The sequence below is a fragment of the Acomys russatus genome, chromosome X, assembly GCF_903995435.1.
Source record: "Acomys russatus chromosome X, mAcoRus1.1, whole genome shotgun sequence".
Lineage (NCBI taxonomy): Eukaryota > Metazoa > Chordata > Mammalia > Rodentia > Muridae > Acomys > Acomys russatus.
Window position 1 is genome coordinate 122,613,716 of NC_067169.1, and position 17,084 is coordinate 122,630,799.

At 47.7% G+C, this 17,084-nt stretch overlaps 1 protein-coding gene across 2 annotated transcripts; it reads left to right on the forward strand.

Annotated features, from left to right (window-relative positions):
- Positions 1 to 1,126: 1,126 nt before the first annotated feature.
- On the forward strand, positions 1,127 to 13,040 carry Zfp92 (ZFP92 zinc finger protein). Of its 2 annotated transcripts, none has more exons than XM_051142061.1 (5): positions 1,127 to 1,237; positions 9,898 to 9,955; positions 10,231 to 10,357; positions 11,285 to 11,386; positions 11,733 to 13,040. In XM_051142061.1, the coding sequence occupies exons 2-5, from the start codon at positions 9,923 to 9,925 to the stop codon at positions 12,938 to 12,940; spliced, it is 1,470 nt and encodes a 489-aa protein (XP_050998018.1). In that variant the 5' UTR covers positions 1,127 to 1,237; positions 9,898 to 9,922; the 3' UTR covers positions 12,941 to 13,040. The 2 variants fall into 2 exon arrangements, with proteins under 2 accessions (XP_050998018.1, XP_050998019.1); XM_051142062.1 differs by having other exon boundaries at positions 1,173 to 1,365.
- The last annotated feature ends 4,044 nt before the right edge of the window (positions 13,041 to 17,084 follow it).

Consider the following 17,084-nt stretch of genomic DNA (forward strand, 5'->3'; position numbering starts at 1 on the left):
GGAGGTGCACACATCACTGTGGGGGCACAGACCTGGGTATGCCTGTCCAGCAGCCCCACTGAGCAGACATCTCTTCACCAAAACCCACAAGTGAGGCTCCATGGGGCCTCGCAGCCTGTTCCAGGAAGGGGGCTCCAAAGTCAAGCTCGCCTTTGTCCCCTACAGTCTCCACCCTTCACTGCCCCTGCTCAGCTTTATAAGGAAAGATACAGCCCAGGCCCCAGCAGCCATGGTTGGGGGGCATTGGTAGGACCAGCAATATGGTTGGTTTTCCTTATTCTTTATCTTTGCCTGGTTTTCATACTGACTCTTCTTGGGAGATCCCCTAACTTTCCAGAGAGAAGTGTACAAGTTCAGCCCTTGGGTTTACATGTTGCTTACATGTGGATGGTGATCCATGGGGGTGCTGGCTTTCTGCACATAGAGTAACCTGAGAAAAAGACCTTATTGTGATAGCAGGCTACCAAGAAGAGGCTTGATACCCTATGAGCATATACAGGGGGAGGAGGTCCCCCTCAGTCACAGTCATAAGGGAGGGGAGTAGGGGGAAATGGGAGGGAGGGAGGAATGGGAGGATACAAGGGATGGAATAACCATTGAGATGTAATAAGAATAAATTAATAAAATAAAATTTAGAAAATTTTAAAAAGACCTTGTTGTGTTCAGTAGGTTGCCCCCACTTCTTGCACATCCTCTTTTCTCTTTGCCTTTCCACCTTGCCATTCCTTAAGCATCCCTTCATGCCCTATGCTCCCTTTGTTGTCCTTGCTTACCCTTCCTGCTCACAAGAATGGTCTATGGCCAAGCCTCTTGATGCTAGAGAAATAAATGGATGCATGCATGTCTGCATGGATGCATGAAATGCTCAGTGGTCTAAGTCATGGGAGGTGCTTCACCAATGATGTGGAGTCAACGGGGGTGGGGGAGCTTCTTTGTTTGCTTCCAGACTTTGATATGGTGACCATTACAACCCAACTGCTTCAGAGCAGCCCCAAAGGAAAAAGGAAGTGTCAAGGGTGTGTGGGGAGAGAGACTAGGCGCCTGAGTGAGGCGGGAGCCTGCCCAGCCGCCCTCCCGCAGCGCCGCGCATGCTCCTTGTTCCCCCTTGCAACCCTGTTCCCATGCCGCCGCCATCGCCCCCGCCCCAGCCCCGCCTGCTTGCGCGCACCCTGGTCCTCCGCAGCAGCGGCAGACCTGGGCTAGAGACCACAACGCAGGACGAACCTCTTGAACAGAGGTGAGGTCGGACAGCTCTGAGCCTCTCTGGGACGCCTCCCCAGAGAGCTTCTCAGTAGCAGCATCCTTGGCCTCGGTTCTGCCTGATGTAGGGGTGCAGAGAGGAGGCCAAAGCTGCCTAGCGTGCAGGTACACAGGCAGGCGGGAGAAGGGAGGCGCTGAGAGGTCGCTGGCCTATCTCAGCAGAAGTGCAGAAGGAAGGGCACAGGTGGCTAGAGGGTGGGAGGAGGAGAGGTGGTGGTGGCGATGCTTGAATTAGTCCTGGGCGATAGCCAGAGGTGGAAGAGCTGGCCAGGGTCGCTCAGTGATGCCCTTTTCTAGGGCCTGGGAAAGGAAGAGGAGCCTGCCTGAGCTGGGCTCTGGGAAACTCAAGCCTTGTTTGTTTTCGTGTTTCTCTGGATTTTCAGACGCTAATACTGGGGCACTGCACAGCTGATTTTCGCAGATAATTTCATTTTGCACCCCTGGATGTAGGAACTGGCAGGCTCGAGCTGTGAGGTCATGGCACTGTTACCCAACAGCCCACAGGCACAAGTTCTGAGGGTCCCCAGACTGGGACAGAACTTCAGAATCATGAACCTGTGGCTCTGAGAAGTGGAGAGTTGTGTCTGTCCACTGTGCTGACCAGTGTCCATTGCAGGGAGGAGCAGTAAGCTTAGCCAAGCCAATGCCTAGGGAGGTAACTCAGCGTGAATGGTGGGAAGGGGGTTAGGAACTGAAGAGCGCTGAGCAGTGCTAGTTATGACAAGCTCCATCTAACAAGGATCTGCCGAGACCCATTATGAGCCAGGTTGTTACAGACTTCTCTGAGATCTATCAAAGAAGGAGATGGCAAAAAATCCTCTCCTCTATGGCTGCAATTCTAGTGATGGAGCACAGGCCATAAGTCCTAACCCTTTTAAAATAACTACCGGGTTGAATGGAAGACAGTAAGAGCTGAACGAAGGAGGCCCAGTTGCAAGTTTAGGTGCTGTGACTAGAAAAGGTTTGTGTTTTCAAAGACAAGATTTCTGCCCAAAGTTGAAGGTGATGAAAGAATAAGCTGTGTGCTTCTGTTTTGGAAGAATATTCTAGGCAGAAGAAATAGCTGGTACCAAGCGCTGGGGTAAGAGTGTTGTGACTCATGAAAGGCAGAGCTCTGCACCACGTTTGACTGCAGCTGAGGGAGGGATTGGGAAAGGAGGGGCCAAATGGGCTCGTGGGTTTGTTCTGAGTGACAGCCTGGGTGAGAATGTGAGCAGAAAGGGGCAGGATCCTCGCCACTGTTTAGAGGATCCCTCAGCAAGCATTCATGTTTGGTGGTCCCTACCTGCACTCTCCCCCTCCTGGAATTAGTTAAGCCCGGAACCAGTAATTGCAAGGGAGATCTCTAAGGACTTTGGTGGCCAAGCTCCTCAGTTGGCCCTCTCTGGCCATTCTACCTGTGGAGCATGAGGAAGACAGGCAGGTAACTCGAGGTAGTTGGGGTCTAGAGCTGTTAGACCCCAAAGAACGTTCTACCCTTAAGTAACCTACATACTCCATCCTTGTGGATGAAAAGGCCCAAATTCCCCCTTGTGATGTGACTAAGGAGGATTCTGAATGTTTTCCTTGCTGTTTATTTGGTGGGTTTCTGGTTTCTTTGTCTGAGGAAAGCACCCCACCTTGTGGTAGCCTGTAGGATGGCTCTCCGAGTGCCACAGGTCCTGCCCTGCATTAGCTAGGTTTCTCCTTATCACCCTCCTCCCCTCCTGCTCCAGGCAAGCAGGGGTCAGGGAAACCACTATGATCAAGACCCCTGGCAGGACCAAAGTCTAAGGGAAGGTGTGCCTGGGTTTACAGGATGATCTGTTTCCAAGCCTGCTGAATGCCTCAGGCAGCCCCAACCTTATATGGTATCACCCTTCAGCTTATCCTGTGTTCAGGAGGCTCACGGGCTCACGGGGATAGGCAGGCCAGTAGGAGGAAGATGTTTTTCAGTTCCATCAAGCGTCTTCCAAATGCTTACACACACACACACACACACACATACACACACACACACACACACACACACACACACACACACACACACACACACACACACGCACACGGGCACACCTCCCAGAAGACTGGAACTAAGTTATCGTATGAGGACACGGTTTGCTGCGTCTTTGCAAGGCCTGAAATCATGACTGACTTTCAGAGAGGAGGTCTCAAAGCCAGACACGTCCCTTGTCTGACAGTCACCTCTAATGGGTCTATCCTTCCACGGGTAAAATCCTGTCCATGGGTCTGGCTCTGGGGCAAGATAACAGCAGTGTACCACATCAAATGTGGGGAGGAGTAAGCTGCTACTTGCTTCTGACATCTCTGAAATGAATAGTGTCATGGCAGTACCATTCTTGTAGTGAACAAACAAATTTTTGTTGTTTTTGTTTGGTATGTGCGTGACACAGAACGCACCATGATGAACACAAGATCAAAGGACAATTTGGGGAAGTCAGTTTCACCTACCATCTTGCTGAAGGTGGTGTCTCTCCTGTTTGTGCTGAGCTGCATACTCCAGGCTAGGCTGCCCCCCACGCTAGCAGCCACTCCTCCTGTCTCTGCCTCCCATCTTACCTTATGGGTACTGAGCTTAACAGCTTCACACTGTTGCGTGTTTTGTTTGTTTAAAATCTGGATTCCAGGAATTCAATCCAGTTCTACCTGTTGAGCTGTCTCCCTGGACCATGCTGTTGTCTAAAACAATCATTTTAATCCAAAACACTTGTAAATTTGGATCATCTCCTCCACACCCCTTTAGTGTTACAGAGTGCCCATAATGAAATGCACATGTATCCTGTGCACATACAAATGATGGAAGAACCCCTTTTGTCCTTGTCTGTGTGCGCGTCCATTTTTGTGTGAGGTCAGGTGCGTGTCGGCTCAGGGAGGCCAGAAGTCAGTGCGGGGAGCTCTCAACCTCAGGTCCTCCTACGTACTGAGGAAGCACTGTATCAACTGAGCCACCTTCACAATCTCCTTTCCCTCCTTTTTGCTTTAAGTGAGGCAAGAGTCATTTAACATAAAGGGTACCATTTCCAGGGCTAAAAAGATGGCTCTGAAGTGCACTTGTTGCTCTTCCAGAGAACCTGGATTTGATTCTCAGCACCCATATGGCATATCACAGCCATCTGGAACTGCAATTCCAGGGGATCCAATGGCCACTTCTGATCTCTGTGGGCACCAGGAATGCACTGATATGCAGACATAAATGCAGGCAAAACACCCATACACTTAAAATTATAAAATAATTTTTAATTAAAGGCACTATTTTAAAGGAAACTATTCAGTGATAGTCAGTTTCCCTGTGCTGCCCAGCCCTGCCTGTATCTAGTTCTAGAACGTTTTCATTGCTCAATGAGGAAAATCCTGCATCCACTAAGTCATTCTTTCTAGTTGGTTTATCATCCCAGCTTTATGGCTATGAATTTGCCTGTTTTGAACTCATTATCCTTTATAAAGATCTGGAGGATGGTGGTTCACTATTCAGTGACATTGCAGATTAAAGGAGACAAAACAGCCACATGGGGCCACACAGAGATGCAGCTAGGAACCAGGAAACTGTAAGGATAGCTTGTACCTTATATAACAGGAATTGGGCCAGCTCCCTGTGGATTTCCTGGTAGGAGCCCCCTAGTTTTCTGGGATCTAGTCGCTGACTGAAAACCTGAGGGAGCAGATGGAAGTACGTTTTTAGTGGCCTAAGACACAATAGGGATGGGGGCTTAGCAAACTGCGTAGAGAAGACAAAGATTTTAGCCACAACTAAAAACTAGGTCAAGGCAGCTCTTGTGAAATGTCATGGTACATCATATAAATGGAATTGTACAATATGTGGCCATCTGTGTCCAGCTCTGACATTTTTAACTTAGGAAAATATCCTCAGGGTTCATCCATGTTGTAGCATACATCAGAATTTCCTTCCTTTTCTGGTCAAATAATACTCTATTGTTTATATATAGCACATGTTTTTTATCCATTTGTGTGCTGGTGGATGTTTGTTTAGTCTGGTTCTGCCTTTTGGCAGTATGACTGCTATGAATGTGGGTGTATAGGTTTTCATTTAAACACCTGTTTTTAAAATTGTTTTGAGTACGCACTTAGGAGTGGAAATGCCTGGTCATGTGGTAATTCTGTTTAACCATTGAATATCCACTCAAATGGATTTGGTTTGCTCGTGTTGGGGGGAGAGTGGGCATTGTGGGTATGAATGCTTTGATCTATGAGGACTGTTGGTGTGTGTTTAAAATCTATTCTTATTTTGGGCTCCTTAAATCCCTTTCTCCCTTCTCCACCCCAGTCCCTTCCAACACCCCACCACCAGGTAGGAGAGAAAGAAGGTGAGTGGGGAGAGGGGGCGTGGTTTTCCTGAGCTGCTTCCTGCTGTTCAGGGTCCTTGGGTTCCTTGGGGCGAGTCCAGTCCTCCTTTCAGGTCGTCTCCAAGTTCTTCTCGTCCAAATGCATCAGCAGCAACCAGGAGCAGCATGGGGGAAGCACCAGCAGCCCTCTTCTTTCTCCGAGCCCCCGGTCTCTCTCCCCACTGACAAATATCACCACGTGCCCTCTCAGGAGCAGTTCTCAGCTGTGGAAAGACTGGAGCCGCCCCCCACCCCCATATCCCACACCTGGGATTAAAACAAAAACATGTTTACATGTCATAAACCAAACCTTCCACAACAGAGGACACACATGCATGACATTAAGTGTCCTCCTCAACCACTCTCCATCATATATATGGAGAGACAGTTTCTCACTTGAACCTAGAGCTGGCTAATTGGGTTAGTGTAGTTACTTGCACTAAGTAGTTAGTGTAGCTAATTAGCTTACTCCAAGGATCCCATGTCTGTTTCCTGCATACTGGGATTACAGATGGGCCACCACACCCACCTGGAATTTACATAGGTGCTGGAAATCCAGTCTCCAGTCTTGACACTTGAACTGTCTCCCCATTAGGCGATCTCCCCAGCCACACATGGTGTGTGTGTGTGTGTGTGTGTGTTCCTGTGTGTGGAGGCACGTGTGTGCATGCGCATATGAAGGGAAGAAGAGCACCTCAGATGTAGTTCCGCAGTAGCCATCTACTTTGTTTTTTGAGACGCCTCTCATTTAGCCTGGAGCCTGGAGCTCACCTAGTTGGCTAGGCTGACTGAGCAGTGCGCCCCAGGAGTCCACCTGTCACAGTTCCTCAACACTGGAATTATTAAAATGCACTGACAGGCCCAGGTTTTGCTATTTTAAAGGTTTGGTTATTTTACATGTATGAATGTTTTGCACATGCATGTGAATGCCTGTTGCTCTCAGAGGTCAGAAGATGGCACCACATCTCCTGGAACTGGAGGTATAGATGGCTATGAGCCAACATGTGGGTGCTGGCAACTAAGCTTGGGTCCCCTAAAAGAGCCCATTCTCTTACTCATTGAGTGATGGTTCCAGCCCCAGCCCTAGCTTCTTTGTATAGACTTTGGATATGAAACTGAGATTCTCATGCTTAGAAGCCAAATATATTACTAATGAACCATTCCCCAGCCCTAAGCAAATGGCTTCTATAGTTCTTTTTTTTTTTTTTTTTTTTTTTTTGAGCATTGTTATTCAGCTTCCTGTTACAGTAAGAAAATGCTTTATACAATCAGCTTATATAGAGAAACGGCTTGCTTTGGCTTACAGGTTTGGAACTGTCAGCTTGCTAATTGGTTAGCCATGCCTTTGGGCCTGTGGCAGGGCACATCAATGTGGTAGAGCAAAGCCACTCACAGTATCACAAAGAAGAAAAAAGAAGAGACCAGAATTCCACTCTCCGCTTTGAGGGTACACTGACAATGACATAAAGACCTCCACTAAGCTCCGTTGCCACCTGTGCTGGTTCATCTTCACTGTCGAATGGGCTGGATTTGGGATTACATAACAGATTCTGGGCATGTCTGTGAGGATGTTTACAGTGAGACTAAACTAAGGAGGGAGAACTCACTCTAAATTCAGGTGGCAGTGTCCCATGGGCTGGGGTCCTGAACTAAAAAAAAAAAGGGGGCGGGGAGAAAAGAGGAGCTAGAGAGATGGTTCAGCAGTTCGGAGGAGTGCTTCCTCTTTGTCCAGAGGACCCAATTTCAGTTCCAGTGCCCATATCAGGTAGTTCACAGCTGCCTTGTAACACCAGCTTCATGAGAATCCAAAGTCCTTTCCTGACATCTATAGGCTACTGCACTCGAATACACATACATTCCTCCCACATAACACACACACACACACACACACACACACACACACACACACACACACGGAGAGGGAGGGGAGAAGGGAGAGAGAGAGGAAAAGAATTTTAAAAACTCAGCAGTAGAATTCATCTGTCTCTGTTTCCTGGATGTGGACACAAGTAATCAGCTGCCTTATGTACTTCAAATTGTAGGTGAAAACAAGCTCTTAAGTTGTGTTCATCAGTTACTTTGTCACAGCAATGAAAAAAGCAACTCATGCTTTTCCCAGTATCTCCATCCTGAGGATAAGATGGTGATAATGGTAATACTTGGGCCTTTGTGTACCTTTCATATCCAGACTAGAGAAAACATGGTCAAGTGTACAGAGTGTGATGAAGGCCAGGTTTATCAGTGGTCACCATCTTGCCTTATTTGCTTCGTTGTTGTTGTTGTTGTTGTTGTTGTTGTTTCATGGAATATTTTAAATTGAGCAGCATACCATGTTTGTCCTCAACTATTTCAATATGCAAGTTTCTTTAAAAGGATATTTTTTTCCTGTGCCTCAGTGCTGTTATCCACCGAACACACGAACACTAGTGATTCCTCCTGCCTCATCCCCTGGTATCAATCTCACAGTCTCCATCATCTTCAGATTCCTCCTGCCTCGTCCTCTGGTCTCCACCTCACAGTCTCCATCATCTTCAGTGACCTTGATGACTTCATTCTTCATATCAACATCTTAGGACTAAGTCTTTTATCATCTATAGAAGTGCCTTCCATACATGATACTAGTTTGTAGAGACCTGGAGCTGGAGTTGCAGATAGATGTGAGATGTCTGATGTGGGTGATAGGAATAGAGCCCAGGTCCTCTGGAAGAGCATCAAATGCTCTGAACCACTGAGCCATCTCTCCAGCCCCTTAAATAATCTTTTTGTCTGATTCATAGAAACTTCATCAGAAACTTTATAATGGGTCATTGTTGACTTATCAGACCTGGGGGCAATTTAAACGCTGGGTAACTATGTGGCTTTCCATGTGTTCTCTGTACTCCACCCCCTCTTCTCTTGTGTGGACTTCTCACTGGCAAACAAACAAGCTGTAGTCATCCAACAGGGTATAATGAAAACTCTTGACCCACTGCCCCTCTGGACTTCCTCCTGGTTTCTCTTCTGCTCCATTCAGGACTTTCATGTTGTCAGTTTCAAGTCTGATAACAGCATTCTTGAAGCAAATGGTCATTTGCCTAACTAGCTTCTTTATAAGTTAGCTTTGTCTACTCTGTCAATCCTAAAGCCCTTGGCACAAGAACCATCTCCCTGCAGTCCTCACCCCGTCCTCGCTTCTGTCTGCTGTCTCAATTCTTAACACCGTCACTGAGGGAGAGTGATGTGTCCTGGGCCTTTTATTGCCTGTGTTCCCTTGCAACCACATTGCCACTCTCAGCCCAACATCATCTCTTCCGAGAGACCCCACCCACCCATCTCCTGTAGACCCCACTGCTCTGTGCCTCACAGTGGCCCGCTCTTCTCTTTATGCTTACTAGCAACTCTCACTCTGCACCTGGATGGTGTGTGTGTGTGTGTGTGTGTGTGTGTGTGTGTGTGTGTGTGTGTGGTTTTTTTTTAAGATGGATCAGACACTAAAGGAAAAGGAACCATAAATGGAGCATCCAGGAATGTCTGGGAAATTGGAAGAATAGGACGGTGGGCAGAAAAAAACAGATTTAAGAAAAAAAGGAAGTGAGAGGGGTTGGGGCGATGGCTCAGCAGTTTAGAACACTGACTGCTCTTCCAGACGATCAGGGTTTGATTCCCATCACGAACATGATGGCTCACAACCCTCTGCATTTCTAGTCCCAACTGATCTGACTTCCTCAGGCACCAGGCACATACATGGTACTCAGACATACATGCAGTCAAAATAAGATAAAATTAAAAATATTTTTTAAAAGAAGGAAATTATATATATAAAAAAAAAAAGAAAGAAAGAATAGGCTCTTTTGGAAGGCTGCTCAGTGGTCCCTGGCATGTGTGCAAATTTAGTGATGCCTGGATCTTGGCCCACTGAATGGGAGATAGAAAACCTGGAAGCTAAGTTTGAGAATGTGTTCAGGGCTAAATTGCATTGTGTCTGTAAAAATGATAGCTTGATGTCTTATCCCTAGCTACTTAGAAGTGGGTTTTTGTGAGTGTGAGTAAGGTTACAGTGAGGGTATATTGGAGTAGGGTTAGCCAAGACAAGGGAAATTTGGATCCAAGTGCACATAGAGAAGTCAGCCCTGTGAAGATTCAGGCAAAGATTGGAAGGATGCAACTGTAAGTCGAGGATCACTGGGTACCACCTGATGCCTGATAGAGGCAAAAAGAAGCAGTCTTCAGGAAGGAGGAAGGATGCACCAGCACCCAGATCTCAGGCTGCCATCTTCCAGAACTGATCTCTTTGCACTTCTCTCAACTTGTTTTCCAGCTGTGCTGTGCTTGGTGCCCTGACTATGGCAGCTATTCTCCTGAGTGCAAAGCCCAAGGTAAACCAGCCTCTCCCTCGCTGTCCCACAGTTCTCCCTGAGCAGCTTCCTTCTGCTGCTCTGCATGGCTCCTGGACCTCTCAGGCCAGGAGAGAGCTTTGCATGCTGCTTCCTGAGTTCCCTTTGACAGCTTTTCCGCTTCTGTCTGTTCCTCTTCCCCGAGATAGTGCTTTTGCTGCTGAGTCTCTCCTGGGATAGGGGACCCTGTGTTTCATTGTTTGCATCTAGGCTTAACCTGTAATTTAATTCCCTACTACATAAATGGCTTGTTTTAGGTGCCAGTATCTTTTGAGGATGTGTCTGTGTACTTTACAAAGACAGAATGGAAGCTTCTGGATCCCAAACAGAGGAACCTCTACAAGCAGGTGATGCTGGAGAACTACAGCCATTTGGTGTCCGTGGGTAAGTGACCCTACCGTGTGCACACACCCAGTCCCACCTACTCTGTCTCTGGACTCCAGGTCTGAATTTTTTTGTTTGTTGGTTGCTGTGAACCCAAAAGCAAGCACATTTCTTTATCTGACCCATACATACCTTATAGGCCAGCTGCCCTATCAAAAAGGCGTTCTTCTAAATAGTTGGGGCTTTTGAATGCGCAGGATAAAATCAGCAAGGGCCTAGTCAGGCTCATTCTGCACTTAAAGTCATAGATTGCCAAAACTTCTCTCTATTGAGAAACAGATGTCAATTACGATGGGATATTTACTTGTAGCATTTTAGAGGCATTTTTACAGAAGATGTATTTGACATTCAACCTGCTGTATAGAGCTTAGAACATGTTCCACTTCCACTGGCCATGAGGCCGCATGCTAAAGGCAGTCAGTGCACTTGGTTTCCAAGGCTGGAGAAATCTAGGCAGATGCTGATGCAACATTCTGCCAGCTGCTCTCTCCTTATTTCAAGATGACCCACTCTCCTATCTTTTTGCATCTATACGAGGATGTCCATCTTGCCAATTCCAGACAAAACCAACATTCATAGGCTTTATGGATGTGCTCAAAACCCCTGAGAAGTGAGTGACAGGAGTAATATGTCCCAGCTTCTTCCTCCAATAAACAGTGTCTAAGCTGGGGCCCTATTACCCTTTGCTGGCATCTTCCTAGCTGAGACAGCTCCCTGACCATGCCTAGCATCTGGCTCCTTGGATGGAGACTGGTTCTTTGCCTGGGTTCTCTCTGACCGTCAACAGAAAGTTGTGGCCATATCTTCCCAGAAGACTTATGGAAGTTGCCTTTGAGCTTAGTGGAGATGATCTTTCTTGGGAGTTCTTGGCTCTCTAAAGAACTGAAGTTGCCCGTTGTGGTGATTTTTCTGCCTTTCTATGAACAGGACTTGCTTTCTCCAAGCCGAAACTGATATCCCAGCTGGAAAAAGGGGAGAAGCCCTGGATTACAGAGGGCACAATGGATCTGACTGAAGAGCCCTGCACTGGTAAGCAAGACACCCTCAGTCAGCTTGCTGGAGTCAAGGGTAAAAAGTAAGAGCTGGCCTAAGGAAGGCAGTGTGGACTGGAACTTTAGTGCTCCCCTCCCTTGATGGCGCTGGCTCAACAGAGACCCATCTTTCCTGGTGTTTCCCAGCAGCTCCACCCTACTTTCCAGTATACCCTCTTTCAGCAGTCCCTTCTGCTTGCCTGATGGGTTGGTTGGTTGGTTGGTTGGTTGGTTGGTTGGGATTTTTTTTTTTATTCCCCAGTTCCTTGATGGGAAGATGAAAAGGGGATAAAACGCTCCACAGAAGCCCAGGGAAGTGACAGTTTGTGGCTGTGCCATTACAGGTAACAGGATAAAGAACAAGACTTTGACTACAAAGCCCAAACTTTTTGGAAGAGGGCTCCTCGGAGACACCTCAGGATTTTCTTTTCAGAGGCGTCCTCACGACTTCAGGCCAAATCCCATGATAAGGTACCAGCACTCCAGAATCGCCGAGAAGCGGTATCTGTGTCAGCAGTGCGGAAAATCCTTCAGCCGCAGCTCCAATCTCATTAAGCACCGAATCGTCCACAGCAGCGAGAAACCATATGAATGCAGCGAGTGCGGGAAGCTGTTCAGGCGCAGCTTAGCATTGCTAGAGCATCAGCGCATCCATAGCGGCGACAAGCCCTATGAATGCGGGGAGTGTGGCAAGACCTTCACGCGCAGCTCCAACCTCGTCAAGCACCAGATCATCCACAGCAGCGAGATGCCATTCGTGTGCCGCGTGTGCGGAAAGGTGTTCCGGCGCAGCTTCGCACTGCTTGAGCATGCGCGCATCCACAGTGGCGAGCGGCCCTATGAGTGTGGCGAGTGCGGCAAGGCATTCAGCCGAAGCTCCAACCTCATTGAGCATCAGCGCACCCACAGCGGCCGGAAGCCCTACGTCTGCCAGGAGTGTGGCAAGGCATTCAAGGGCATCTCGCAGCTCATCCACCACCAGCGCAGCCACCGTAGCGACAGGCCCTTCACATGCCCTGAGTGCGGGAAGGCCTTCCGAGGCCACTCCGGGCTCAGCCAACACCAGCGGGTGCACAGCGGCGAGAAGCCCTATGAGTGCAGCGAGTGCGGCCGGGCCTTTGGTCGCAGAGCCAACCTCTTCAAGCATCAGGCGGTGCATGGTGGGGTATGGCTTGAGCGCCGCGGTCGAGGGAAGGGGCTCCGTCGTGGCTGCATGCTCCTGGAGCATCGGCGGGGCCCCCGCGGGGCCCGGCCCCAGGAGGCTGGGGAAGGCAGCTCCGCCGACCCCCAGCATATCGACACCAATGAAAAGCCCCAAGTGTGTGAGCGCTGTGGCCAGGTCTTTGAAAACAAGTTGCTGTTGTGTCGCCACTTGCGCATCCACGACGACGAAGATGACAAGAAACAGAAGCCTATTACTGCGAGCGCCTTAGCTTTGGAGGAGGAGAAGTTCAGCCAACATCTGAAAGCCCAGCCCGAAGAGGAAAGCGACAGCGAAAGCAGTGAAGTTTTCCTGTATGGTGAGAGGGCCCAGGGCCCATGTTCTCCTTGAGGCTGGAAACAAGGCAGCGATTCAGAATGGCAGGGTGGCCCCTTCTCCCCCTCCCCGGTGTGAAACAGAGAAGCAATTCATAATGACAGGGTGCACCCCTCACGCAGAGTAGTCTGTCCTATTCCTTTCCCACCATGGAAAGGAGAGCTCCCTCCCTAGTCCTTGATGATATAATTGATGCTTAGAGATTGCACAGGAAGAAGTCTCAAGGCGCCTAGGCAGGGTTCTCCTGTGTGTGCTTGGGTGTGTGAGTGCCTGCATGCGTGGGGTGGGGTCTCCAGGTGAGCTGTTTACATAATCCAGAGTTGGTCTCCCCCAACCCATGAGAATTGCTTGATGTGGTTAGGAGGGAAGCAGCAGTGTCCAGCCAACTCTAGGCACCTTACCTTGAAGTTTACAGAGGGGTGGCCCATGTCTTTTCCCTTGTTTCATGTTGGGTGGCTCCCTCCTCTTAAGAGTTGTTTGTGTTTCTAGGTAGACTATACTAAACGCACTTTATTCTAGTAAAAATGTATAAGTTGAAGGGACTCTAAAAGTAGCCTGAGGTCCTGGAGCACAAGCTGGACCATGTGGGACAACTTGGACCCTATGGATGCGCCCCTGCTGCTCCTTGAAGGGTGTGTACTAAACCTGTCCTCTTGCAGAGAGGTTAAGCCCAAACACCCTGAGGATCTCCTTTTTTGGGAAAGGAGCCCGTTTCCTCTGGTCCAAATAGGAGAAGGGTCTAGGAAAGCCATGGCAGCATTTACAACCCCAACCCCTTGCTGGCTTTAGTCTCCTCCCTTCCTGCTTAGTGAAGGCCATACTGGCCTCTTCCTGCCACTCCTACCCTCTGCCCCAGTGCCTAAAGTTTCTCTGTTAATCCCATTGTGTGGTAATGACAGGTTAGGAATTTGCACTTAGATGGCCCTTAAAATGAGTCTGGCCAAACAGTTATCTTTCAGATAGATGACATTTCTTAGACTATTAATTGCCATTATTTTAATATGCTTTTGTTTGGGGTAACAGTTGAAAATGGAGCTGGATGTTCTTGTTCTTGTCGTTCTTGTTGCTGCTGCTGCTGCTGCTGCTGCTGCTGCTGCTGCTGTTGCTGTTGCTCTATGGGTGTGTTAGGGAATTGATCCTTTGTAAAAATTCCTCAGGCAGAGGGTGTGTGGCTCAGAGGTGGAGTATACGCCTAGCTGAATACAGGCTGTATGTTCCATCCTGCCCCTACCCCCAGAAAAGTTCAGACATGAGAAAGGGGTCTTCCCAGGCCATGAGCGATGAGTGTGGTGGCAAATCTGGCCCTCGGGGTCATATCACATTCCTTTCTTCTCTTATGTCTGGCTGACTTTTCAAATGGCACTTTACTGAGAACTGGGGATGGGGGAGTCATAAGGAAACCTGTGACAGTTCTATTCCACCTGTGCTGTCCCCAGAAGCCCTGAAGATCTGTCCCTTGGTATGGTCAGCTCAGCATCCTAGTCAGCAAGCTACTTTCCACGAGGAGAGAAAGATTTTTGTCACAGAAGCTACATGAGGGCAGGTTGGTGGTACAGGTTAAGTAGAGACTGCCCCTGGGCACTCCAAGGAAGAGTAAAGACATCTTTCCTGCCAGGGGAGAAAGGCTAAAGACAGTTGCCTCCTGTCAAGAGAGTATGGGAAGACCTTGAAACTCGGATGCTGGTCACAGAATAACTTGAGATACTCCCATGCACACACTTTATGTATATAAGATGTTTTGGGTAACGTTCTAGTTTGTGACTTGCTCTTCTGTCCGTGTCCTCCAAGAGATGCCCATCTTCATGTCCTGTGCTTGCTTTCTTGTGGTGAACCTGCGGCTGTGTGTCATGCTGGACACTAATGAAAAAGCCTTGAAAAACAGACAGCTACTTAAAAAGGAGCTCCCCCATGTAGAGAAGGGACTGACTCCAGAATTAAAGTAAACAGGTAGTGGGTTCAAGGTCACAAGCAAGAGTCAACTCTGAGCTAGAAAGAGCCTAAAGTGATGCTAGGATTAGTGGGGAGGGTCGTTTCTCGTGTGGGAGGGGCTACTGTTTCTGGGGTCTTTCTTTCTTATTTTCTTTTCTTTTTTATTTATTTTTATTTATTTTTTCTGCTACCAAGCTTCAGGCACCAACTCTTACAGTTTTACAAACAGGAAGTAAAATATAGGGACTTCATGTTGGGGGGAGGGGTTGCTGAAAAGTGCCTTGCTTAGGAGTGGGGAGGGTGTGGTGTATTAAGGAAGGCCAGAATTCACCCAGGTTTCTCTAGGGCAGTTCTGAGTCAGGATTCTAAACTAATCGAGCTGTAGAAATTCAGACTCTAGCTGGTCCCACATGAGGAGCAATTTCGCTAAACATAAAATGAAGAAAAGTTAGCGTAAAAGAGAATGGATATGAGGTGTGAGTTCTCTCCTCCCAGCCACTATGGTCAGAGATAGAAGAGGTGGTGTGCAAGAAGACTAAGGAATTTGGGGATCCTACCTGCATTTCTCCGAGTCCGCACTTGCGCTGGAATTTGTAGCTGGCTTCATGTTTTTGTGAGCCCCAGTTCATCTGTGATTCCACAAAACAACGGCCCTCTGAGACTCCTGGACACTGTTTGTGAGGGGATTTCTTTGGAGGGTGGTAGTGTTTTAAGCCTGTGTATCAGGGCTGGCCTTTGACTCTTCATTTTCCTGCCTCTACCTCCTAAATATTGGAATTACAGGTTTGAGCCACAATGTCTGACTTCTGCAGATTCTTATGTTTTTATATGGAAAGTAACATGAGGTTCAAGGTCTTGCATGTTGATGAGAACAGTGCCTCCTTTTGTGCTCAGCAGGGCTAAGCCTGGTCCCTCTCCACCACCTGGGACTGATGAAAACAGGACTGAAGGCCTACTGTTCATTTGGAAGCTTCTGGTGCATCAGTGTTCCTTGGCAGATTGATGGGGGTATAGGTTATACAGTTTAAAATGTACAACTGTGGAGGAGTTGTGACAGGTGTCTCTACCCTTAAAATCATCCCTCCTGTCAAGTCAGTGAACCTTCAGCATCTTAGCCGGAACTCCTCCTTTCTGCTCCTCCCTATCCCCTGTCCTTACAACTACTGCTTCCTATCACTAGTGATTAACTTCTGTATAAGTGGATGTCCACAGTGTGTATCTGGCCTCTCAGTGCCATTTTTCAGAGTTTCCAGGTGTTTGTGTATATATCCAGACTTTGTATTTATCCCGTCGTATAGATGGCCTCCAACACCTGTTGATGCCTGTTAATTAATATTTACATTCTTTCTAGCTTGAGACAAATAAAGCTGCTATGAGTATTTGTATGCACATTGCAGTGTGAATGTGGTTTTATTTCCCTTGAGTATGTAGGAGTGGAATAGCTGGTTCATATGGTGACGCATTGTTTAACTTTGGGAAAAATTGCCAAACTTTTCCAACGTAGTTGCATTATTTCATATCCGCAATAGTTGTTGTATGAGAGTTCCAGTTTGCTCCACCCTCACCAACACTTGTAGTCTGTCTAGTGTAGCCATCCCAATGTGTGGGGTGTTGTAGCTTACTGCGGTTTTGATTTGCATTTCCTTCATGACTAAGACATTGAACATCTTTGCAGGTACTTGTTGGCCTTTCATGTTTCCTTTGAGAACCGTGTGGATCCTTTACCCATTTTAACTGAATGGTTTGTCTTCTTACAAAGAATTAGAGTTCTAGACATCAGTTGTCATCAAGTATGTTTTTAACAAATATTTTCTTTCAAACTATATATTTTAAATTTTTAGTTTGTATTTTTGGGTTACAATGAACAACTTATTTTTAAAAATCACTGACACATTATCTTATGTTTGCCTATTGGGTGTTTTATGACTTGGATTTTGTTGTTGATAGACTTGGGGTTTCGTTTCGTTGGTTTGGGTTGTGTTTTGCCCTGTTTTATTTTTCAATTTCCCTATGTTACCTGGCTTGTTTTGAACTTCTAGAGTCAAGTGGTTACCCTGCCTCCAACTCTGGAGTGCTGGAATGTGCCACCACACTCAGCTTCAAACTCCTGGTGCTGTAGAACATTCTCCCCTTTGACTTAAAAGCTGCTATTTAAAATCCTGCATGAAGGAAGGAGGTCCTAATGCTAACCAAGGCCACTCACTACACAGGGCAGGAAAGTGGAAACTGA

Excerpts from the sequence above, each read along its gene's own strand:
- Zfp92 (XM_051142061.1), top strand. The coding sequence starts at position 9,923 with ATGGCAGCTATTCTCCTGAGTGCAAAGCCCAAG. Across the intron at positions 9,956-10,230 it reads TCCTGAGTGCAAAGCCCAAG|GTGCCAGTATCTTTTGAGGA; the intron begins GTAAACCAGCCT and ends GGCTTGTTTTAG. Across the intron at positions 11,387-11,732 it reads GACTGAAGAGCCCTGCACTG|GTAACAGGATAAAGAACAAG; the intron begins GTAAGCAAGACA and ends GTGCCATTACAG.